Below are 27,113 nucleotides of genomic sequence, written 5' to 3'. Positions count from 1 at the left end.
CAGCCACATCTGAGGCCGCCAGCACGGAACTGTCATCTGACGGCCGTGAGCCCGACAGCGCCTCCTCGCCCCCAGCGAATCCCGACGCCAACACGCCCCCCCCGCCCGGCCTCACCCCCGCCACAGGTACAGACAAGAGGAAACGCTGCGAGTGCTGCATCCTCATGTGACTGAATCTTCTCCCTCTTCCACTCTTTTATTATTACCCACAATACCCCTCTCTTCCCCTCTGTCTATGGATGGTTACTAACAGAAGCCCTGCCTTCCTTCTCCTCATCTGGACTCTGATCGGCTGGCACACACATGCACGCACACACCTGACCTTTGACTTTTTACTCAGTTACATTATCAGCCCTAAATCTCTGCTTTTTCTGCCTCCTGTGTCCTCAGACAACACAGTATAGTTCATAAATTCAAATTGACATTTATACGTAGGAATTAAGCTGTTGTCATGCTGCTATATTTATGAAAAAAAGACAGATAAATGGAGAAAATTGATCTTCATCGCCAAACAGCTTAACCCAGGTTATATAAAACTCCTCTCAGTGGTCAATAAGACTTTATGGACAATCAGTCACATTGCCATCCTGTCTAATCAAACAGTGTCTGGCTCTAGGGACAATCAACTAGATCATCACCTTTAATAAGCCAGTTTATAAAACCTTCAAAAAGACAGACATAGTTCCAGTTATTTTTTTATTTCTCTTCCCACTTCGTTTTCTCTCAACTCCCACCAGATTATGTCCTGTTGTCTCAACATACACACACACACACACACACACACACACACACACACACATAAACAACCATACACCCAACCTATGAACTCAAACAACCCAAGGGGGGGTTGCACAGACTCTGTCTGACCAGGGCGGAGAGGAGGGTACTTGTTGCCTTGGTTTCTTCACGTGCCTCTTCATTCTTCCACATGAATAGTCATAACAAAAAAATTAGAAAAAAAAAATAGAAGATTCTATTAGATTTTTATTTTAGTTTGCTGTTGTTAACTGAATTTTTCTTTTGTTTTGAAACTTAAAAGGCCATTGAATTGTTGGGACGCCGGTTTCCGTGGGAAACGGAGGTTTTGACATGGTAGTTAGTAGTAACAGGACTCTCTCTCTCTCTTTCTCTCTGGTGTTTTGTCCATTAACTCCAGCTATTCCACTGCTGAGGTCATTTCCTCCTATTCTATCACTCAGCAGCCAATAAGAAGCCGTGGAACACCTTTGGCAGCCAGTAGGATCAACACAGCCAATTTTTCCAGTGTATCTAAAGGCTGAAGAGCACAGGAAGCTAACGGCAGCTTAATGAGTACACTATGGCAGCGAGGGAACATGTATTTCCAGCTATGAAAATAAACATGGGTTACCACTAACAGTCTGGGCACAAAGATGCGAATAATGAATATTAACAACAACTACCAGATTACTAAAAAACCACTACGACAGCTGTGCTCAAATGAGCTTTTAGACTAACATAATGTGCAATTCATGTTCATCTTTTTGTCCATTAAATTCATTTCATCGTTGCAGAAGGCCACCAGAGATCCATTATCCCCTTTACAATTCAAAGAGACTGAAAACACTGCCAGCTCTTGCTATAGTCACCAACCAGGCCCTCGTTTACAAGGGTGCTACAAATAATGTGGCCTGGGTGTCATTATAACATCATTTCTATATTATACTGGAGGTCATTTTCTTGGCCGGTTTTCAGAAAATATCTCAAAAGCAGTAATCATCCTCATTCTGTTGAATGATAATGGATGTTCTGGAAAGATTTTGCTTCATTTCATTTGACTACACTTTGCTAAAGAGAAATACCTGCTATTAGAGTGAGACTGATAAAACTATATGGGCCAGATACGTGATTGAAGAAGATGTACGTACAGTTACAGAAAAGTTAGAGAGGCTCTTCAAATCGAAAAAACATTAGTTAGAGGTGTTTATGTGGCTCAAGTGTGTACCATGTTGCCGTGATGTCCTTGGTTCCTTGGTGCAAATCCAACCTGGGTTTTTAATATCATTTAATCTTATCAAAGATTACTTAAAAACACCTCAGGACTTAACCTAAATCTAACCTAACGTAATACTGAGGTACCTGAAGAGCCTCAACAACCTTTTTAAAGAGAGCTTTTCCTTTTTCTTTAATCATTTGTTTGACTACTTAACAGATCCTGGTCCTAGACTAAAGAACTAGACTAAGAATCTTTCTCTGCATGGTGTACTGATAAAAGTCATAAAATGAATCAATGAAAGACACAAACCATATTCCTTGGCATCTCCTCTAAACTGTCCTGTCAGTGCAGAACTGTAGGTCGGCCTTCAAACATACTGTTCATGCTTTAGTGTGATTGACCATCGCTGCTGCTGTCAGTCAGTCCAGCTGGCTGTGTGATTGGCCACTACCGGGCCCGGGGTCTGGTTTCCTGTGTAGATAAAAGAATGTAAATATGCTCTATATATTCTATTTAGTGATTCTTTTATTTTCCACATCTATATAGAGGTCTAGAGATTATTATTATGGGTACTAGACATTGTTATGATGTCCTACGATGCCATATGATGACTGTACGAGTGCACAGATGAGAGCTTTTTATATTTTCATCCTCTAACTTCACTGCTTTGCTGTGTGTAATCTCACAATTAACTCCACCTGACTATTTCCCCTCTTCTGACCATCACCACCTTCTCTGAACTTTTGACGGCTACTCCCATTCCCAGACGTGTTACAGTTGGTCTCAAAGGCATCTGAGGATCTTAAAAAAATGTGCGGAGGCAGGATCTTAATTGAACGTACCAATGAATTTGCATGGCAGCCCATTAACTACAAATCATGTTCATTTTATATTTCTGCTCAGTCTTTAGATTGATTTCCCAAGCAGCCACTGACTTCCATTCATTTAAGTAAAGCAATTGACTCGATTTGTTTGAGTTAGATAATTCACCATTATCATCCATTACATTTTTTCAAAGGTTGCTTAAGGTTGAAATCAATCTGCCAACCAAATTCACATAATCCTTTTCACAACATCCATGTTCACATTTTGTTTATTCTCTCAGTTTGATTTTGCTACCAGAAATGTCGTGAAAAAAAAAACACCAAGATGGTTCTTCCAAGCAGTTATTTTCCCTCATTAAGTTTACATGCAGCCTACTAGCTAGTGTAAGCGGGGTTGACCATCAACATTGTCATGTTCAGTGTCGCAAACTGGCCAAAACACATTCAGTGCATGACTGTTTTTAAAGAGGTTTTAAAGAGTGTGGAGACGATGCAGAGAATGTACTCTGGAAAGTGTAGGGTTAGTGTGTGTGAGGCACACACACACACATGATGTGCAACAAAAGCAAAGAGCTTACAAATGTATCTACAGAAGGAAATACCATTTTTTTAAAAAATTAAAATAGTAAAGTCGATTTCAAGAATGGAGCCTGACCAATCCAGTTTGCCTGTTTGGGTTTGTGTGTTGTTGTTGATGTAATGCAAGGAGCTGTACGTGAACAACAGACGTGTTTGAGTTTAGCAGCCCCACTGCCACGCCTGCAGTACTCCTCTGGCTCTGTAGGGGTCCCTCTTTTTCTTGTCTGCCTGCCCTCACGGTTGTATGGACTGTTAAAACAAAAAAAAAGGAGCCATTTTCTATTGTTCACACTTCAATCTCTCTCTCTCTCTCTCTCTCTCTCTCTCTCTCTCCCTCCCTCTCTCTCTCCCTCTCTTCCTTTCTATGGTTATGACAACTCACTCTGTACTTCAGTCTCACTCTGTCACATTCTCTCTTCCTCTCTCTCTCTGATGTCTGTATCCTCTCTCTATCTTTGGTCAATAAAGCTGAGTTTCTCCAGTGCTCCCCTGCCGTCTCTTGCTTGTTGTTCTTTCCATCTGTCTCTAACATTCACTTTTTCACTGGCTGCTGACAAAGAGATCACAAGCTCTCCTTACTGCACCCCTTATCTGTTATAATACCCACTGCCACTAACAAGCACACACATACACATTTCACATTTACATGTAGGTGACAATTTGTTCAGAGTGTGTTCAGCAGTCACATACGACACATAAGAATCCCTTATTCTAAAGTTTGTTGAAAGGATTGAAGGGCTGAGTATAGGGTCCAATAGACCAATATAACTTGTTTCCCTTTAATGGTAGTTGAGGCAGGTTTTACAAGCATGCAGTGTGCAATGACCTCATGGGCTCACTCACTCCAAATCACATCCAAAAAACACACAATTACAAAAAATACACAATTATATTCAATCACTGAGAATGAGAAGAAGAAGAGGGCAGTCATGTTTTGCAAAGTTGCACCAGAATATCCAAATGAAAGTCAGGTTATATAACTTATCTCATACAGTTCTGTTTATGCCCAATATACTTTAGAGTCATTTATTTAACCCAGACAGGCCAACGACCAAAATAGAACAAGAATAAAGCCCACAGTCATAATGATTCAGAAATTAGAGCCAGGTTTACACTATTACTGCATTGATTCGCTGACAATATTTAGACAATATTAGTTTAACATTCACTAGATGTATACAGAATATCATATAATGTAATATAATCCCCAAAATCAGCAATATAAAAATGAATGGAATACAGAAAATTAGCAGAGAGAAACGCAAATACATATTTTATTACTATTATCTTTTTTATCTGTATGCTTCAAATATCAAGTCATGAATTTAGCTACATGTAAATATCACGATGTGGCCTAATTGATGACTCATGGGTGTTCTTGTAAGGCACTGCGCCTGTACAGGTCACTCACTCAAATGAGGTCAATTGCAATATGATTTCAGTCTGTTCCTTCTGGAAACATCAAAGACAAGAGGATAGGATGGCTGTACAAGGAATAGGAGGAAGGTGCAGTGCAAAATTCTTATTGTAATCTCCTTGAGGATGACTTGCCACTGCTCTTGAAAAATAGTCGATCTAATATTACTGCTACACTCCTGTGGGGACTCATACTGTGTCTGTGGCATCTAATGAGCTTACACACTGCAAAAATATTGAGAACGAAGGTAAGTACTGTAAGTATTTAGAGAAGTAGGGAGTAGGAAAGAAGGAATGCATGTAGCTGGTATTGATGAGAGGAAAATAGGAAGAAAGGTAAAAAGCTAGAGAGGTACATAGGAATGAAAACAGTATAAATAGATATTTGGATTCGTCTATAAAGATACCCCCATGCCCTAGTTTTGTAGGAGTTCTGAGGTGACCCCCGGTATGATTAGTAGGTTCTGCAAGAAATAATGCAACAGTACACTAATACTCACTGCATGCCAACTCATCTAACTTTACTGATACTACTGATAACTTCACAGCAATGAATTGAGAACACACATGAATACTGGGTACAGTACAGTCCAGAATAGTACATTAGCGACCTGTAAAACTTCCACACACAAAAAAAGGGAAGTTTAAGATTTTGTTTGCATATTGTTGTACTATCTTATCTTTCCTTTGATTATGTGCATCTATCTTGGATGATGGACTGAGTGTTATTGTTCTTGTGTAAAACACTGGGGAGGCCAGCTAGACAAACATGACACACACTTCCACAGAAGAGATAATGCAAGGTGATAAATGATTATGTTAGAGACGTCATGACAACCAGCATCTGAAAACAGCGCTATCATTTAGGCCACAACACACACACATACACACTCAGCAGGATGGGTGTGTTTTCCATGATAATAAACATTAATTGATTTATCTTTAGACAGTGACAGCCTGGTGTGTTTAACAGAAGACATGACAACAGATGACTATTACACAGTCTCAGACACACATGACAGGATGATAATACAGTCAGTGGAAAACATGTATGCATGTGCTACCTCATAGAAGGGTGATTTGGGCTGCTCTAGGCTGCATTTACAGTATCTCAACAGCACTGATGATAGTTCAATCAAAGTTCAATGATCATAATCAGAGTACGTTAGTAAGATGATTTCATGGCATATCAAGGTTGCACATGACTTGGTGGTTTACTCCTGTAAGTACAACAATTGGATGGACATAAAAATTAAAAGCAGTGAGGTAGTGAAGATAAGTCAACTGAACTATGAGACGTACAAAAATACAGAATTATTACATATGTTGTGCAATAAGAACGCCAAGTCACATTTCCTAGTATCCTAGTATAAGGTTTAATACAGTTCTACTACCACAGATGGTGCTACTATTACTGCCACCACTACTACTAATAATATGATTGCTAAAACTGTCAGTACTACTACTAATCTTATGTTTAAAAATGTACTTACTGTAAGTGAAAGTATGGAAGTTTTATCAGCTAAATGTACTTATAAGTAAGTAATGCAAGTTTGATACAAAAAAGTACTCATTATGCAGAGTAGCCTGTGTGGTGATATCATATATACAGTATCAGTCAAAAGTTTGAACACACTTTCTCATTCAAGCGAATGGGAAAGTATGTCCAAACTTTTGACTGGTACTGTATTTGTATCATCATTATTGATGCATTAATGTTTAAACAGCAATTTAATGTTGGGTAGTTTCATCTGTAATGTTTTATAAACTCATCATACATTGTGTATATAACATCATAATGTGCAAACTAACTACCATAGTAACTATAGCTGTCCAATAAATATAATAGAGTAAAAAAGTGCAGAATTTCCCCCCTGAAAATGCATGGTGTTAAAGAATAAAGTAGCATGAAATGAAAATACTAAAATCAAGTACAGTGACCTTGAAATTGTATTTAAGTACAGAGCTTGAGTAAATGTACTTTCAATCGCTAGCGACTGCTACCACTGTTTCTGCTGCTGCTACTTCCACCAATTCTGCAATTATGGCTAATTACTGTCATACTACAGTTGTGGAGTAATATCGATATTTTCTACTTTTCTACTCTGACAGCAGTGTTGCTCCATCAGTTGCAGTGAGAGTGAGTGTCAGGAAGTTGACAAGATCAAATAGAAAATCCAATGGACTTGACTCCTCGAGGTGGGGCGGGGTCACTGATGAAGCAAAGAACAGGACCGAGATAGAAATACAGATTTATCGTCTCTGTCATGCATATATAGACGATTTATGATGATAACTGAATCGTTTACAGAATCAGATTTAGTGATTAACAATCCACCACACCGGTATATGTGCAGGTTGTTCCAATACATATCACTAGCTGCTGATATTATCACATTTACAGATGTCAGATGCATGTTTGCATTCTCATGTTTTCACCACATTTGTAAGAATCCATCCTGTTACTGTAGGGCTTAAGAAACTCATTTCAAAATCAGATAAAAGTACACTGAAATAGTTACAGGTCACCCACAGCTGCAAATAAATATGAGAGAGGGTGATGATTAACAAAGATGACAATAACTAATCATTTTCTTTTATCATAGGCTATGGCCAAACACCAGGGGTTGCCGTGACAACAGAAAATGGGTATCAAGCTCCAATTCCAACCAGACATCCTCACACTGCTATGGTGAGTAGTGTGTATCTGTGCGAGTGTGTGTTCATGTACATCTAATAGTGTAATTACCTGAATTCTTTACAATCTGACACAGATATTTTACCCCCAGAACTACAGTATAAAGTTACAGCCGCAGACACAGCAAGATATCCTACACATAATGTGTTCTCACATTTGTCAGAAAGCTTTATTTGACGTTAAAAGAGTACAGGAAGACCACCAGCTCCTGCGAAACACGACTCATGACACCAGACCACTATGTGCCAGGAAACCTTTCATGATGCCATTATTAAGAGGGGACTATTTGTTCACCTTTTACAGAGAATTACAGGCTTTCAAGCTATGATTTCCATTATCCACTCACTTAAATGGTGTGTGTACTGTGTGTGCGTGTGTGTGCGTGTGTGTCAGTTCAAAAACAATGTGAATCACAAATCATAAGAAGAGCAAGATAAGAACAGTGAGAATTTGGACAAGATGGAACTGTGAGTTCTTCTCAAATGGAAAAATTGAAAAATATTTGCCATACAGGCATATTGCTGTAATATTACTATTCTGTTTATGGCATTCAACAGTAAATATCAATATAACCTTACTGCAATTTCTGGTATTTCTATCAGCTTTACCTGCAGGGGGGCCCCTGGGGCAAACATGAGCTGCTTGTTTACCACCTCCTGTGCATTGTGTACAGTTATGCTGGAATGCTACATGGCCCCAGATATGCTGTGTAGTAATTTGATTAAACACAAATGAATTGAGTAACATACCATGTAAGCACAGAACTGAAATACTGAAGGTCTTAAAGCTAGGTTTTGACACCTCTTCAGTTCACATTGTGATTTAATAATGTATATTCATAAACAAGATTTCAATTAAGTAAGCACAAATCAGTTGACACACGAGCCCCTGAGAGTTATGGGGCCTTAAGGCAGTTTCCTGTTCTGTGTTGTATCACTTCTATATTCCTTAAGGGAATTTATAATATGTCTGCAGTACTTAATAGTACATTTATAGTGACCTTACAGTACTTATTTTTTATCTGCCATGGTATACATTTAATGCAGTACTGTAATATTCCTATGGGGACTTATATCTGGTCATGCAGTGTAGTAACTTTTGAGTTTATGGCGGCTATATTATTCCCATATATTTCATTTTATTTTCTATGTTGTACATATTGTTATAGAATTTTCTGTATTTTTGGCACACAGCTACGCTGTTCTGTAATATTTATTCATTCTTTTTTTCTATTTCTTTGTGTTTCCTTGTAAGGGTTTGTGTCCTGGACCTTTCTCATATTCTCAGTGATGGAAAAAGTACTCAGATCCTTTATTTTAGTAAAAGTAGCAATACTACAATATCAGACAAACAACAACTCCATTACCAGTAAAAGTTTTATCTAAGTAAAAGTATGTAAGTGCATAAGCAAAATGTGCATAAAGTAAAAGTTGGCCACCTCATCATGCAGAACGGCCCCTTTGAGTGTTATTATATTATTACCATTGCATTATTATTGATGATATATCAAACAGCTTTACATCATATTTTATTCATTTTGTTTTGTAAGTAAACTTTAAACTGCTAACTAGTAATTACAGCGTAGCTGTGAAATAAATGTAGTGGTGGTGGATAAATCATACTTCCATAAAGCCGGTGGGCTTGTGAAAGAAAAACTTAAAGAAGAAAGAAATCAAATCATATCTTGAAAGAAACAAAAGTGGATCCTACACTTCCCATGATGCAATATAACAGTCTTTCGTTTGCCTCCCTTTGTGATCCACACCCCTGGTTTGTAACACAAGCTTTCTGATATATATTTGAAATCTCAAGTCAAAACTGATATAACCCTGATTACGTCATCGGGGTAACTTTTAAAAGCATTTGAAAGCTCCATCAGAGCTATATAATTTACTATCTAACTGTTTTCACAGGCTGTGGCGTATTCCTCGAGTGACGAGTAAACCGAACTTTTATGTATAAAATCGGTGGAGTGTCCCTTTAAATGTCGTGGAGTAGTATGAAGTGGCATATAATGTAAATGGGCTATTCACGTAAAGTTGTACTTAAGTATAGTAGTTGAGTAAATGTGGGCTAGTCTGCCAGCGCCAGTTCTGGAGGCTTCTGAGTTTGTTTTTGTTTCTCTGAAAAAGCCACCTGAGCACATTTGAGTGGGGGGGAGGGGGGATGGGGGGGCACAGAAGCAGGACCGGAGGGGGGGTGGGTGGTGGTGGCTGGTCTGCAGTCAGATTGTTTTGCAGCTGAATGAGATGAATGAAAGGCAGTGCAGCGGTAACCTGATCTGCGCGCGTCGGCCTCATTGTGCTGGCTGGAGCTCGCGCTGGCGGCTCGCTCACTGATTGTCTCTGGAACAGGACAGAAAACACTCCCGGGACCTCACGAGCCCTGCATTATTCAGCGCGCGTGCCTAGAAAAAAAAAAAGAGAGAGAGAGAGAGCGAGGAGGGGGGGTGGGAGGGGTGGCGAGAGGAGAGGAAGAGGAGGAGGAGAGGAAGAGGAGGAGGGAACCGCCGGTTGGAAAAGCTGGCGCGTAAAAGGAGCTCAATGTCATCCCAGTCAGAGGCTGCCGTTACCGTCATTAAAGTACTGCGCGCACCCGTTCCGCTACTTCTCTTGTGCGTTTGTTACAGTTAACGTCCCGCCGGTGCCCGGTCCCGTGGTGCAGCAGCTGCGGACACGTTTTTTTAAAGGTGAACGTTGAAGAAGAGGAAGACAAAGGAAAAAGAAGAATAAGAAGAAGTAAGGTTGGTTACGCCTCCGCCGTTAAAAACTAATCCCGTCCCGGTCATTAGCCGCTATCTAGTCGGTCGTAAGGAGCTCCGTGGGATCAGCGCGTTGCTGCACGTCTTTCTCCATACAGGTAGATTGAATTAAAACAAAAGTCTGGCTGATAACAGTGAATGTAAACTGTTTATGTTAACTGAAGATTCAGTGGAAAAGAAAAACTCATAGGAAGAGATTCAGTGAAAGTATAGCCTATAGGTAGAGAGTGTGTGTGTCAGTTGGGGGTCCATTGGGCTATATTTCTGCATGATGACAGTTCTCAGTTGTGTGTGTGTGTGTGTGTGTGTGTGTGTGTGTGTGTGTACTGGCTAAAAGAAACAGGCTGTAATTACACTGATTGGCTTTAAAGTGGGGAGGACACTGGATACTGCACCCTCCTCTCCAGAGAGAATGACAGCCAAAGGAGGTCAGTGGACCAGACTGCTTGCTGCAGTAGTCTCTATATCTCTCTGGCTCTTTATGCTCCTCCTCTTCCTCCTCTACATCACTTTAACCTAGATATAGGAATGACCTTAACCTGGTTTTCATCATGCACTCTCGCTGAATGACTTGGCAGAGCCAGAGAGACTGTCTTGTCAGTGCTGTTCACCAAAAACATTGTAATACGGTAGATTTGCTGTTTACTGACATTGATTTTGTCCTTTCTATTGCTCCATCCTTTTGGTGTCATATTGCCTCATTATCTAGTGCTCATTTAATGTTACTGGTAAGCTGTGTATAGTATTTCTTAGATATGCATGCAGTTTAAATGGTCTCGGCCTTGCAAAAACACTTGATAAAACCTCACCCCATGGTCAAGTGGCAGTGCATACAATTTCAGCCCCGCCTCTGCCAAAAAGCACTTATTAGTTACATTTTGAATATTGCTTGCATAAAATAACATTTCAAAAAGGTGAAAAGTAGCTTCAGTCATGAATGTGCATGTGTGTCAAAAAGTAGCATGGGATCAAACCAAAGAGAAAACTGGCACATGTTCAGAGCAAAGCACCTGAAGTCAGACTTCATTTGTTCGCTCCAGATTTTCTTGTGGTGAATGTTCAGTCTTTTGCTTCATCCTGTAGCTGTTGCCAAGCAACTTGCATTTCTTTTGTAGCATACTTTGACAATGTCCATGCTCAAAGAGGGATGGGCATTGCCATGCTGGATTTAATTGGCTGTTGGGTGTTTTTTGTCTTCTTGCTGCTGGATGAAACGCACCAGAGACATTTTTCAGTTTAGAAAAAGTATCATAGAGATTTAATCTGACAATCTTTATTTCTGTGTCGCTCTGTGTCACAGCTGTTTGCTGTGAAAATAACTACTTATCATGAAAATGCACAATCATGGTGCTAAAATATTCTGGTTATATATGCCCACCACATGCTGTTTTTTAAGGAAAGTGAATCTTCCTGCTGTTGTCAGAATAACTTGAAGTCAGGAAGCCGTTGGGGGAAAAAAAACAACTTACCTTGACCTTGTTTTCCCATCACCTTCAATCATGCTGATTGATTTCACTTCACTGTAGAGTTACTGACATTTTGGCTGCATGCAGCTGACCAGTGCAATACCAAAGGAGTGACGGAGGCTCCAGAAATCAGGCATGTCTCTATGAACATTCTTACAGTCTCTCTGTGAAGAGATATGTTCATTCCTAGTAAATCTTGGACAGCTTTCTTTATTTTGCAAGCAGTTTACACAGCAGTGTGTGTAAGAAAGGCAAACACAGCCACCTGGCAAGAGGAAGCAAGGAGGGCATGAAAACAGAAAGACATTGCATTTTCTTCCACGCCTTTTATCAACATCATGCCACAGAATGGGCAACTGGTATGTTAAAGCACATTTTGAGGCATATTTTTGGAGCCTCCATTTGATGCAGTAAACTTCATTAGGGAGCAAGGTTCAACATTTGATTGATAAGATGGAAACTGAGGGTAGATAAAATCGCGGTGGAGGTTTCAATCTGTTTTTATCGCCCGCACTCTGTTTAGAATAGCTCATCAGCCATGCTCATCATTTTGTTTTGTCACTGTTTGAAATTGCTCGCTGATTCTAGAAATAATGAAGCTAAGCAAACTGCCAATTCAGGCAGAGTGTTTGCCAATACCTCTGCTAGGCCCGGGGACAGAAAAATCACAGCCAGCTCTCTAATTTGATTAGGTAGTCAGTGACAGGAGGTACCTGCCACATACTGAATGTCCCATTGAGACAGTCAGTGCCTGTTAGTGTAGCTCAAAGTCTTTGTGTGTTTGAGCGGTGTATGTGTGTTGAGGTACATTTTCCGTCCCCACCCCTCCAGTGCCGTGTAGTGTGAGAACATTGACAGGAACAACAAAGTTATCAATGATGTCTTCTTCCCTAAAACCGCTCCCTCTTCCCAGAAAGCAAGCACATACACACATAATCACAGGTTACATAACCGCTGGATGGTTGATAATGCTGCACCGGAGGTGGAAATGGGAATGAAGGAGAGGCGGGATGAGAGAGACCAGTGTGATGACAAGAGACAATGGGTACAAGGAGAGATAAAGGGCGGTGCAGGTGTGTGTGTTGGGGGTAGCTGGAGCAGTGAATGTGAGGCGAGCGAGGACGGGAGGCGGAGGATGCTAGTAGGAAGTCTGTTCAGCCTCACACGGCTCCCAAGTGTTGTTGACATTAACTGGCTGATGGCCTTTCAATGGCCGATCCGTTGATGGGCCTCTACTGGCTGCCTTCCAAGAAGAGACCGATACCCCTGCCTTGCGTTATTGGATGAAGTCCCAAACATTACAGTCGTAGATTTGATGTAATGTCGTTGATGCATGATTGTGGTGCATTTTGAGTATTACGACCGCGTGTATATGCTGTCACCGCTCAGTCCACAAATGTAATATCCTTGTGTTGTCAGCTGATAATGAGTGGATAACATGAATAGGAAGGAAAACATGTGGTTTGGTGTTTGTCATAGGAAAGTGTGTCATGTGAGCGCTCCTCAGGCTCGCTCAGACTGAGGCTCGATAATGATCTTCTCAGTATTTAAACAAAGCCCCTTCATGTTTGTGCAAGTCTGAACAAGCTGGAATCTTAAGTAGTTCTTTGGAGTGTGAATGACACTTTGTGGCTATTTTTGTTTGGCCCATGGGAGTGGATGACAGCTAAAAGTGGTGAAGGGACACAGTGTTTCTGGTTTATTTCTCATAACTTCTTTGCTAATACAGTCTAAAGAAGTCACCATGACACAGTGAGAGAAGATCAACTTGGAAGAGATGAACGCTTTTAACATAACATTTAGGATATGCAAATGGAAATGCACAATAATGTAAACCACCTGAGATAAGTGCTCTCATTGGGTATCAGGTTAGAGATGATTTTAATAAGACTGAGTTGTCATTTTATTTTTCCCCCACCAATCAGGGGTGACTGACATATTCATCTTGTCCACGTTATCTGGTATGAGTAGTACTGTTACTCAAATTAGCCATGTCAGTCATGGAAATAAGTCATCGTATAGCTGTGTTGATCTCATCCTTGGCACAAGACGATGACTTAGTCACTCTATGCAAAGCTCTCACTGTCTGAGGAAACACCAAACCAAAACTATTTCAATCGCTGAAAAAATGGGATGTGGGCGGTGATTCAGAGGATAGGTTTGGTATGGCTAAGGTCAGGATCAAGGTTGGGAACGGACATTGGTCTCCGCCCAATCCATAATAGTTCAAAGGATCCAGAGTTTTTATGGCGATATTAAGCTGAGACTCATGATGCTTTGAAAATGACAATGAAAGAAAAATGTTTGAATGAAACACTTAACAAGGTCAAAGAGTCATTTATTTGTCACATTCCATCTTAGGAAAGCATTTTGTTCAATGTTTTGGTATTTGTGTACCCGAGAGGAAGAGAACTGGAGGGATGCAGGAAACGCAACAATACAAGCCAGCCATGTGATGGCCATCATTACACAACCTCCGCCACCCACTATTGTCCACAACATCCACCGACTATTGTTGCGCTGTGCAACAGAAATCATTGATTCAACACAAAGCAAAGCGCCAAGCACCTGCTAACACAAATACTGTGTTTACAGCAAACACACAATGAAAAATGCAGGGCGAAATATTTGAACAGAACATTTCAAAGTTTTAAAACAATAAATTGGATTATACTTCCCTGACAGGAGCAGAGAGAGCTGAATTGCCTAATTTTTTTTTTTTTACCACAGAAGAATTTATCATAAACATTTTGATTAAATAAGGAGTGTAGACATTTATCTGCAGTTCCAGAGGTCAGGAGGGAGGTTGACCTCTCATGTCAGGGCCTCATCTCGTAACACCATGCTGTGTTTTGGTGGTGAAAAGCTGCACAAGTCTCTTTATCACAGTCCAGGCTGAGACTGGAATGTCTGAATGCCATTTGCGCCTTAGACATTACAGAATGTGTGAGCGGGGCTCGGGGCGTCGTCGTCTGCGTGGGTGTTGTCCTTTCTTATCCTGGTGAGAACCCATTCAAGCAATGCACCCTCAAAGTCGAGGCATTTTTAGGAAATGAGGTCATTTTATCCAACTGTCACTTCTTCAAGGGTCTATTTTAGGGTTATAATTTTGTTTTTTATGGTTGAGGTTCAATTGAGATTTGGGTTTTTATTATCAGTTAATCTGTTGATTGTTAAGTTAATAGAATATAAAATAGCAAGAAAATCCCCACCACAATTTCCCAAAACCCAAGGTAACATCCTCATATAGCTTATTTGGTTCAATCAGCAGTCCAAAATCCAAAAATATTCAACATGAAACAGAAAAAAAGCAGCAAATCTTCATTTTTTAGAAGCCAGAGGATGTTTGGCATTTGTGCTTGACAAATTACCTAAATGAAAACATTTTTTCATTGTATTCTGCCAAGAAGAAATCCATGTCAGATGACAAAGAGCAGTCAGTTTCTACATGGGGCACAGTAAAAGGTTTACAAGGACATTGGGATCCTAGAAGACCCTAAACAAAAGTTGAAGATGAGGGATATCTTACACTAATACTGGTAATACTGGTCATCATTGTGGGATGAGCACAGAATGGAATTTTCTAATATAAGAGACTAATATTTTTTGGGCTTCCTGTCTCCCAGCAGATTGCATGCCTCTGAATACGCTACCAAACACAGTTGTTTCATTTTAGTTTGTCTCAATAAAAGTCAACAAAATTGCCATCCTCTAATCCAAATCTGATTTGTAAACAATACGTCTGTTGCTCTGAAGTCTGATGTTTCACCATCTGGTTTGTATCTGTCGTTGTGGGAAGTAGCTCACAACTATTAAAGACTGGAAGACATGATCCATAAAAAACAATCCACTGTTAGTTCCCATTGCCTTAAGAAAAATCTGCAAGGAGTACATGTGTCTTATATTTCCTGGGATGTGGCAGACAGATTTGCGGGCAGTAGTGCAGGATTGGAAAAAAAAAAATAGTCCTGCGTAGACCTCTAAGGTTCAGCTTTTTTTTCCAACTGTGAAAACTCACTCTTTGTACTTACTGCTGTTGTCATGGTCGCAATTGCTCTCTTAGATGGATGAAATAATAATTTAGGGATATTCCTGTGGGTTGGTGGAAGGTTTTTGGGGAGTGGTGATGAAAGTAGGAACACTAAAACGGTAAATTACAAAACTCCATCACGAAATAACTACGGGGATGTACTGACCTTCACAGACTGATACTGTGTAACAGGATCTGAGGGGGAGTTTTCCTTAAAGGTTAACTAAAGGTTAGGACTTGGATTTTGGGCAAAGGTCAACACTTAGGCTTGTAGAGGTCATGCTATTGGGAAGATCTCCACTTTCTTTCTTTGATTTTGATAAGCATTTCAGGAATTTACTGGGAGTGAGTTAGTTGAGAATTTTTTATGCAGGTGTAAAATATACACAAGCACAGGCACTAGAATAATTCAATATGAAGCTCACCAGACAGTCTTATCTCAGATAATGTCCTTCTGACTGTCTGTGGTTGTGTGTTTGTTTTTTTAGTAATAAATATGAATTTCTTCATTTTCCCTCAGAACGGTATTAAACTCAAAATGAGTGCTGCCATATTTCAAAACGCTCTTGAAATTGTACTGAATCCATAATATTTCTTCAAAACTAAAAATAGCGCTGATGGACAAAAAAGATTCATATCTAAATCAATGGGAAATACTGCAACAGTCAGGATCAGACATGTTTACTGTCACAGGCTGTTTTCTTCCAGTGTGAAGCCTCCTTCCTGTCTAAATACTGCAGGCTAATGAGCTAGTTTCCTGAAATAGACAGGTGATTAACACACTGCTCTTCTCAGTGTGAGGCAGAACAGAGCTAGTTAATGCTATAAGCTAACACTGGGAAGAGGTTCACTCTGTTAGACCAACAGCGTTGATATGCTCTGTCTGATGACTGGATATAACCGAATGCTTTAGGTCTTTTATAACTCTTTTATGTTCTGCTCTGGCTGGGTCATTCATGACCATGCAACGTTTAACGGTATGGATGGGATGCTATTTCTAGAATCAGTGCATATACCGGTCTGTTACATGATCAATCAGCTCATGCCGAAGAAGAGTGCACTGGTGATGGATAATAAGGTCAGACTCACCATAATAGTAGTCTTTTCAGCCGTTGTAGTGTACTTTCTGTGGAGTTTGTGTTTGACAGGATAGCGGGACTTGAGCACTCCCTTAACTTTTTATTTGTATTTCTTAAAAGACATACGGTTTCATATATTCTAGAGCTAATATTATGAACATATACATGTGAGCTCTGCTATGAAGTCTAAAAGCGCTGCATTTGACAAATTATGTTATCCAATCAGCGCCATGTGGTGATAACAAATCCAACTAATTAGCTTGCCAGTGGTGTGTTTTGGTAGGTCTGTCAAGCTGTCTAAACATAGCTCTCCTAGTGAATGTTGAATGCTGTAATGTAAGTCACTAATCTAATCATTCCCCAGTCTTTGACTAAAACAGTACATCAAGGCCATGCTAACTTTGAACTGCTGATCTGAGCTAATTGATTGCTACCTGCAGTATCACCAGTTGCAGGTGGGGTCACAGTCATAATAACGTGTGACTGGCTGATGCAGATTGCCAACAAACGAGGCAGCATGGAATTGTGATATTTCTATTTGGTTAATATAAAAATAAACCAACAATTTGTGTGTGAAATTGCAAAAACGCCACCTGATTCTGCATGAAGGTAATGGCCTCTTACATTATTTTTGCTTTAAATCATTTTATTACTTATATTATATTGAGAATCTTTAGTCTGTTGGCCTGTTAGCCAGTTAGCCTCAGTGTGTGGTCCCTGTGGCATTTAGAGTCCTGTGGGACAAAATACTAAAATGGGCTGATTCATGCTGGGAAAGGATTACATTTATATGCTCCGTGGCTTTTTCTTCACTCGCACACAAACTCACACACACACACAAACACACACACAGCCATCCATGTGTCCCCTCCTCCTCTAGTGAAGATTTGTTCCTTCATGTTTGTCCTTTGCTTATTTCCTGCACAATGCTCCTGTTATTTCTTCCATCATAGTGAGCATTCCTCAATCCCGTAGTGTTTTTTGTGCCTGTAAGACTGGATCTGTCAGTTATTCCATTGTTATAGGGTTATTCTATATGTATTGAAATGGTTATGGTCTTTTAATGTTAAATGGTTTGGTTTGTGTGTGTGTGTGTGTGTGTGTGTGTGTGTGTGTGTGTGTGTGTTTGTATGTGTGATGTGATATGATATGAAACAAATTAAGTTGACAGCAAGTACTGTGTCCTGCTGGTTTAACAGCAGGGCAGAGCTGGACTGTTACATAACAAGGGGAAGGCTGAGGAAAGGAAGGGGAACACCAAAGGAACATCTTCAAGAAAAGTTTTTTGGTTGTGACATTTTCTTTTTTCCTCCGTAAGCAGACAATCACAGATAACATGACAGAAAGAGACATGTTCAGCTGTAGTAGAATCAAACAGTGAATAAATCTAAAACATGGTCAAATTATGTCAGGTTTTAGTGCGAGTCCCTTGTAGTAAAAGACAAATGCAAAGATTTACTTGCTGTTCAATACTAATTGTAAATTGAGGGTTTTTTCCACTCTCAAAATTACACCCTATCCCCTCTAATATATGCATATAGGCATATTTCCATATGACAGGATTACATGACAGTATACCCTGTGCTAGTTATATTTGACTTTGTTTAATAGTCACAGTTCCACAGGCATCTTTAATATCTAATCATATTACTCTATTTATTGGAAACTAACCAAATTCACTTAATATACTCCATTGATTTATAAATGTTTCTTTGTTCCTGCTGGCAGAAGTCTATTACTGCTACAAATAATGAACCTCATATGATCAGTGTCTTTGTGTATAAGCAGTATAATGTGCAGCAAAGTAATTACTGCCAAAATAGGACATTCAGGATGATCCTGTGTTTCGTGAAAGGTTTTTAAACGGAGCTTATTTTGCAACCATAACCAACCCACTGTGCATTAACTGTCACATAATACACACATAGAGCACAATTTCACTGGGCAACCATCCCAGCAAAGTACAGCTTGTTTTACTTTCACAGTATGAATTATTATTATACACACAGATCTGGGCTCCAGTTAAAAATACAGTCTGCTTTCGCTCAGTCCAAAACATAACTAATAATGGATGGCTGTTCAGTGTCACTGCTAGACGGTGTTTTGTCCCAGTTATTCCTGTACTTGTGCTGGGAGTGTCGATCTGGCTCTCTGTCCTGTGCTTGGAGAGCTTGTGTACACCACCGGTCACACTCTCTGACTACAGACCTTTCTGTTTAAGAAGAGCTCTCCATCTGTGAACGTTGTGTGTGTGTGTGTTTGTGTGTGTTTGTGTTAAGTGTAGCATTAGTATTCAGCCTGGAGAGTCTCACTCCAGCGCTTGTCGGACCCTTTGTTGTTGTTTCACGAAAGGGTCTTAGGGGGTCTGAGTTGTGTGTGAGTGGTGTCATGAGAGGCTTCGAAAAGGACATAAATAGTTGCCATGAGTTCAGACATGCAGTGCATTCTTTTAACACTCAAAGCTCAAAAGGCATCTTAACATGATTTCAGTCTGGTTGTTGTTTCACGCTCTCTGGCAGTGGGTAGGTGAAAATCGCCTTCATTATTATTCTTTTGCAGTGCTGCAATATGCCGTCAGTGTGTTTGGGTGTGTGTGTGTGTGTGTGTGTGTGTGTGTGTGCAAGTGGATGGGTGGAGGTACACAACAGACACACTAGCCTTATTATGCTAGTCCTTGATCAGGAATGCACATCACTTTATCGATACTGTACTGCTATTATCGCCCCAGAAATCCTTGTGGGGCTTTGTGGACATTGCTTCAACACTTACAGCTTACTGTCCATTAGATTAAACCAGGTCTTGAATATTTACATGTAAATGAATTAAAATGTGTAAAACGAAAAAACAAGTAAGCTCATTTTCAGACATACAAAAGTGAAATTTTAACGCTTATACGGTTTCGTTTTTGAGTCTATTTTTGTACTGAATTGTCGTCTTTCAGATGATTTATTTTGCCAAAAGTTGACCTCAGTGAACTTATCAGCATGTCGCTTAGAGTCTGAGCATGTGTGAGTTCTTGTGCAGGTGGCCTCTAGTTGTTGGTGTATTTCCTGTGTTGAGGGCCATTTCCTTAGATACAAGTTAGCGCAGTTTCCTGGTTTCCTGTTTAGATGTCCAGCGAGCTGTGATCAGCTTTTATCCAATCAGCTGCTTCCTTTACTTCACAACATCATTTGTCTTAATTTCATAAAAGTGCTCATCACCCATCTTATATTTTGGTATCTTCATCATCCGGCAGGTCTTGACTGTTTTTTTTTTTAAAAAACTGCTTTAGATGAGAGAATTTAAGAGGGTTTAACCTTTTTAGAGTTTTCTGTTTGAGGCTTTATAGCCTGGAAAAGCCCTCACACACTGATGATGATTTAAGTTAGATGACTACGATACGATATCGCTATGAACTCTTCCTTCCTGTTCTGGAAATGACAAAATCAGTTTTTAAATTAAATTTGAAATAAGTATCAGACCATGCTGGTTCAGAGTCATGCTTCATTATAAACCTGCAGCAGCAGCACTCAGCTGTTAATGAGGCTAAGGAGTTTGGAGAGGTACCAAATCACATTATCATCTAACATGTTGGTATGGCACACGTTTGACTGGGCTAAATTTATACTTAAGTAGTTGAGTAAATTTATACTTAAAGAAATACTCCACCATAGGGCTACAACTAACCATTGTTTCATTATTGGTTAATCTGTTGAGTTGTTTGGTCTTTAAAAAGTCTGAAAATGGTGAAAAATGTCAATGACTGTTTCCTAAACCCCAAGATTCAAACAAAAATGTAACATTTTGTCCTGACCAGTCCACAACCCAAAGATATTCAGTTTACTGTCACAGAGGACTAAAGAAACCAGAAAATATTCACATTTGGCAAGCTAGAGCCAGACAATTTTTAAATGGATTATCAAAGAATTTAGCACTTCATTTTCTGTCCATCAACTAAATGTTACAGCTCTACTCTACTCCACCAAAAACCTACAGTATGTTTTGAGACATTCACCTTCTTTAGGCTTGAAAGGTGATTCTGAAAAATTCATTGCTTGCTCCTTCATGGAGAAAGGCTCTTCTCTGTCCGTTTGTATGTTTAGTGTACTGTGAACTCTCATATTTTCACCAAAATATGGCTGAAAACACTGCTTGTCATTGGTCGGTTGGCTGTGACTTCAGCCTACAGGTTTAAACTTTAAGGGTGGAAGCATTTGTCATCCCATAAATTTGGTACATGTGAAACTCAACATTACATACAAAACATAATAATATGTTATTCAACAATAATAATAATTAATTATTCAAAATTTAATAACCATCACAACCACATTATGCTCCACTGAATGTCAGAGAGAATATGTTGAATCATGAACGCAAGACCTCAATGAAATACTGTTTCTGTGACTTGAAATATGCTTGTGTTTCACTAGTGAACTTCTCTCCTATACTGTGCACTGATTTAAACCGATGCAGACACACACATGGAGACACAAACTGTATATCCGGGAGCCATGAGAGACATGACTTCATGACTAAAAGAGTAGAAGTGATTTACATTACATTTTTCTGTTCTTACTCATGTAAACACCTTAGTTTTTTACTGTATGTGCTAAATCTTCTGTGTTTGTACTGTACTTGTACTGTGTGTGTGTGTGTGTGTGTGTACAGTATATGTGTGTCTGTGTGGACTATGGTGTGTCTGGCATGCTACAAAGTGTGTCATCTGCTGTGTTTCTGATCAATCATGATCAGCTTCCATGACATAAGACTGCTCTGGGCACTACTCTTTAATGACTCGATAGTGTTGACCCAGTTGCATGACTTCACACACACGCACACGAATAAACCGTCACATGTGCTCCTACTGTCTTCCTCAGTCTTTGCCCGTCTTTCTGTATCTAACAATATCTCTCTTCGTCTTTCACAATTTGTCCCTTACTGGACTCTATGGTCATTAGCTTTTTCCTCTATAAATCACAAGCACTGACATAATGACTATCACAAGTCTCTTTGTGTTTTACAACCCATCCAGGAATTGAACTTGTGTCCCCCCCCCCCCCCTCCGTGCATATCCAATAATTGGGTTACTGTCCCAATTTTCTGTGACCGATTTCTCTTCATCATATGGCTCTGAGTTATTTCTAGCTTAGGAACTCACCAAGAACTTGTGATTTGTCATTTGAAAGCAAGACATTTAAAAGGGATTTTGCTTGAGAGGCACAACTCACATTAATTTATTTTTCATTTTTTTTTGTTTTTGCATTTGTAGTCAATAATGTATCAAAAGAAATTTACAGTTAAGTGTAGTGAGCAGCTGTTTGTCACACTCTGACTGGATGTGCAGCTTGACTTTTGTAGGGCTTCCTTTGCAGCTATAGAAAAGAATAACCTCTCTGACCTTTGGACCACTCTGGTGTTCTCAACATGTGTGACATGAACATTTCATAAACCAACAGTTAAAGGATTTTTACAGATCAAAGAGAAAAGCCACATAATTGTCTTCTGAAGTATGTTTTCCTTGCACAGTTGATTATCAAATGCTGGGTGGGACATTAAGTGGCAAAAAAGTGTGAATGGTGATATTGCAGTCCTACTGTAATATCGTGTCGGACAAACTCTCTCCATGTGTAAAATAGCTGGTTTAGTTTCTTGTCATTGACACAAGGTCAAGTTTCCACAGTAGAGGTGAGGAAAGTAGCTAATTACAGCTGAAGTAATAAGGAGAGAAGAAATAATATATCATTCTGTCAAATACTGCTATAGAGCTGCTTTGTCATTTGTGTATTTAACTTAAGCAATTCATCTTTATAGCCCTGATTCCTAAACTAAATTCTAAAGACATCAGTGCATCACTCGTAGCATCTTCCTCCATCATTTGGCAGCCGCTTGTACAATATTGCTAATTGCTCTTGTATATTTGAAGAAAGTGTTTCCATGTAGTGTTCGTGAGCAGAGAAAGTGAATCATGACCCAGGTCAGCTCTTGTTTCCTCCGGCCCGATCCTATGACCCAACACATACACACTCACACACGACACACACACACAAGTAGCCTGAGATGAAGAAAAAAAACAGATTTCTGTCAAATATGTGGGTTTACTCCTGAATTTTTGTGTTACCAACAGCTGAAAGTTTGTGCTGATTCTTTTAGTTTTTAATTCTGTTTTAGGCCTCTAAAACAGCATTAAGACCAGCTTGTGACATGTGAAGCATTTATAATAAAATAGTTGAAGCTTTAAGGCAGGATGAGGCAGCAGGTTTCATTTGCTTTTTATGAAAAGGCGAATACGGTCGGTATATCAATTCCGATGTGGGACTGAGTCAACAATCCACACTGATGATGACAGAAGAAAATACCATTACCCTCTTATCATCTCCTCCACCTTTCATCAGTCATCATCTCTTCATCATGGCTTCTCTGTCTCCCCAGTTTTGACAGGAGCTGTAGGTTAAAGGGAAAGTGGGTGAGTGGTCTACTGAGGGGGGGAAGGAGAGGGCTCGGTCTTACACAGGAAGGGAGGAGTGGGGAGACACAGGGTGGATGTTTTTGGTGTTTGTGTGTGTGTGTGTGTGTGTATGTAAGAGGGTCTGCACAGAAGGGGTCTTTGTGCGTGAGGGCATCTGGAGAAACGAACACATACACACACATACACACACTCAGCCCATGACATCACAGCTTACTGAGCAGCCGGCAGGAATGTTACTGAGAAAGGAGAGGCTTTGTGGAGGAGAGGAAAGAGACGGGAGGGGAGGAAAAGGAGGAGAAGACGAAGAGGAAAAGGCTTGGCTAGGGAAAAGTCCGGCACTCCCACTATCTGGAACAGGACGGACCAAAGCTGGACTGAACTGAACAGAGCTGAATAGGAGAAACGGATAAAGCTTCTAAAAAGAAGAAGACACATACGCGGATGGTAGAAATTATTGTAATATTATAGAAGTGAGCTTGCTTTTGAAAAATATACAATGGATTTACAGATGTCTCTGAAATAGACTAATCCACTGTTGAGAGACAAGGTACTTGTAAGAGCAGCAGGTGAGTACTAACACGATTTACTTCTGTACTTTAACCTCTATTAGATACATTATACCATGGTTTGATAAGGAAAAAGAGACAGAAGAATAGACAACAACATACAACAAAATTTCAATACTTCAGAGCCGCTGAGAAAGATTAAGTTCAGTTTATCTTAAATCCTTTAAACCAAATATGTCGTACAAGCTAAAATTCCATAAAATATATGCTACATAGGAAGTGGAATACTGTAATGGAAAAGAGGAGGAAGTGTCAGAATAGACAGAAGTCTTGTCTGAAGACACATACCCAAACACAGTCGGTTTGTATTAGATGAAGTATTGATGCCAAAGGTTAGATTCTGGGCAACCAGATGTTACAACATAATGTCGTGGGGGGAAAAAAACTGCGCACCTTTGCCTGAAGACCCAACTGAACTGACTCGTCTGTTCTGCCCTGATGTTTATGCCAGGTGTTCGCTCCCTTAATTTGCTCACCTGTCTATTTGCTGATACTGGCTAATTGTTACCCATTACATATTAATTTAGCCGCTCTCTCAGCTTGTCAGAAAGTGTCAAACCATCACTGTCTTCCTAACCGTCTTGAGACGAGACTGACTGAAATCATGAATTAGTACTGGGTAGCACTGTTTGGCCTGGGTCCACAATCCAGGCTGTTTGGATATGAGGACACCAGGCTAAACCAGCAGCAGGCTCCAGTTACTATACAGGATCATATTTAGCCAGGAGACGGAGCGCTGCGCTACACAGGAGCTTAGTGTGTGTATGTGTATGTGTGTTTGAGGACGTACATTATCAGGCTGTCATTTTTACTTTGGCCATGTGTTCTGGCTAAAGCGGAGTGTGAGCTCAGATGGTAGACGATGAGGTGATAGTGAAAGTATGGAAAACTTGTTCATGTGCGAGATGGAGTGAAACCAAAAGATAGAGTGTGTGAGACATAACGATGGTATGTTTACTTCCCGTCAGGGAGTTTTCGGGTGTATTTGTATTCCGGTAAACATCTTCTAGCTTACAAACTCCCCCAGCGTCTCAAGCACGCGGCCAAGTGTGCATGTTTAAACGTGGTGCTTATGTGTGTGTGATTGTGATTTTTGTGCATCACAGTCAGAGCGTAACCTTTTCCAGATGTGATGGGAATGGCGATAGGCAGAGCATGATCCAGCACTTACACAGTAATAGTAAGATGACTCAGACACAGTCACACTTTTATTACAGTTGCTGTGACGCCTTTCCGTAGAATTAATTGACTCCCACCCTTTATAATATGAACTTAAACTGTTACAGCGCATAACAACCTCAGCTGAACTCTGACATAATCCTGATTATATGATTAACATAACATAACAAACAACATTAACTAACCCTAACTCATATCTTTGTGTTAAAATACGTTTAAGAAAGCTAATCTTTTTAAATCCAAATTCTAACTATAACATAAGAACTGTCATCTTTATGCCTAAAACATAAACTGACCTGAACCAACCGAATCCTTATTCTGGTCTGAACTTGTCACCCAAAAAATAACTTTAAACAACTTAATACTAATTCTGAACTCTATGCCAAAGTCTTAACCCTAAAATAGATTTGCAGTTTTTCCTTTTTTGGAAAAACTCACTACACACACTCTCACACAGTGGACACATGAGGGTGTGGGATTGCTATGACTATAAGCACTATATTTTACATTAATACATAGTCATTTATGTACATTTATAAGATTATGGACTCTTAAATACCAGTCCAAGGATTATAACACATTGCAGACATTCAAACACATCATCGAGTACGTACATACACACTAACAAATGCCCTCTTACACACATACACTTTGCTCGTTTAGCTGGCCAGGCAGAGTGTACAGTGTCCCTCATCAAAAGCATTAGAGCCAGAGCCTTGAGGACAGCTAGTTATGCCTGGAATGTCAGTTCACCTCAACGAGAGACAGAAACACGCACGTGCATACACACCTGCTATACAACTACACACACTTGGAAGGACACTCTCCCACCGGCATGCACCACAATCCTTTGTGTGTGTGTGTGTGTGTGCATGTGTGTTTTTGTAGCAGAATAGCGTTGCATATGAAACATTCCTGTAGTACTGTTTTCCTCAGGCAGTAACAGGATATCCTCCCCCTCTGCTGCCTGCTGGACACACACACTCCTACACTTACACACACACACACATTCCTACACATGCACACACATACACTTACAGTATGGGTCAAATACAACAAGACCAAAGACTTAGTCTGTGTGAGTGTGCATATAGAAGTGACAGCTGGTCGTCACATGGCCACTAATATCATTAAGTGGATGGAAAATCATTTGACTTGTTGATGGGCAGAGTTTGGGAGAGTGAGAGGAAAACAAAGGAACTGGAGATGAAAGAAAAAGAAGAAAAGAATTAAGTACTTCAAACATTTTGTGCAATATTTGTCTGCCAATCATAGTGCGGTTAAACAAAGAAATCCCTTTGCTGAAATGAAAAAGTGATAAATAAGCTTGTGGCTTTGTCCAAGTGAGAAATGCTATTGATGCAGTAAAAGTGGTTATAAAAATGTTTCTCATTTCTAAAGCACTGTTTGCTGCAGTATTATTATTAGCTGTGCTAGCACAGAGATATCAATGTCGGTCTGTCTGTCGGTTATATGTGAAAGGTTTTCTTTGAAATAGCTAGTTTTTTGTTGTTTAACCCAAAAAATTGCAAATATAGCCCAGAATGCAGCACTTTCTGTGTTACTACTGAAAATAGAGAAACTTGAATAGAGTAGATACAGACAGAATCACTTGTATAAGAATTGAAACAGTTTTATTTTAGAACAACTGACACAGAGTAACAAACAGACATGGTTTTAGATTAAAATGTCACGTGTTTTTACATGAATAGAAAATAAATCAATTTTTTAGGAAGTTTGGTAGCTTTCCTTTAAGAGAATCTGTTTATTCTGATATACTGTATGTCACATTTTATTTCAAGTGAGGAATTCACATGTGACTGAGCCACACGGGTCACCAAAATGCCCTCAGGGAATGTTTTGTCTCAGTAGAAAAAGCATGAAGATGGGAGGGAGGAGGAGAGAGGACTGAAGAAACAAGTGAGGAGGAGTGTACAGGAAAGCGTTGTCTCAGTATAAGAGGCTTTTTGAAGAGACAGGGTGTTATAAATCCACCATGTGACAAGAAACAAGAAAGGAAGGAAAAGACATGAAGGGGGAGAGACAGGATTCAGCGGAAGAGAGGATGAGACCAAGAAACAAAGAGAAAGAAGAGAATGAGGGGCAGATA

General features: G+C 39.8%; 1 protein-coding gene across 14 annotated transcripts in view; it reads left to right on the top strand.

Annotated features, from left to right (window-relative positions):
• Window positions 1-27,113, top strand: part of LOC122968464 (A-kinase anchor protein 2) — a 107,387-nt gene that overhangs the window by 69,085 nt on the left and 11,189 nt on the right. For 13 of the 14 annotated variants that reach the window (XM_044333720.1, XM_044333717.1, XM_044333715.1 and 10 more), the window contains 2 exons: window positions 1-126; window positions 7,380-7,465. The exon at window positions 1-126 is cut by the window's left edge and continues 705 nt beyond it. In XM_044333720.1, coding sequence (XP_044189655.1) covers window positions 1-126; window positions 7,380-7,465 — 212 coding nt within the window. The remainder of the gene's footprint in view (window positions 127-7,379; window positions 7,466-27,113) is intronic. The other variant, XM_044333728.1, reaches the window with a different exon arrangement.

Source organism: Thunnus albacares, chromosome 18 (genome assembly GCF_914725855.1).
Source record: "Thunnus albacares chromosome 18, fThuAlb1.1, whole genome shotgun sequence".
Classification (NCBI taxonomy): Eukaryota; Metazoa; Chordata; class Actinopteri; order Scombriformes; family Scombridae; genus Thunnus; species Thunnus albacares.
This window is presented reverse-complemented; position numbering and strand designations above follow the sequence as displayed.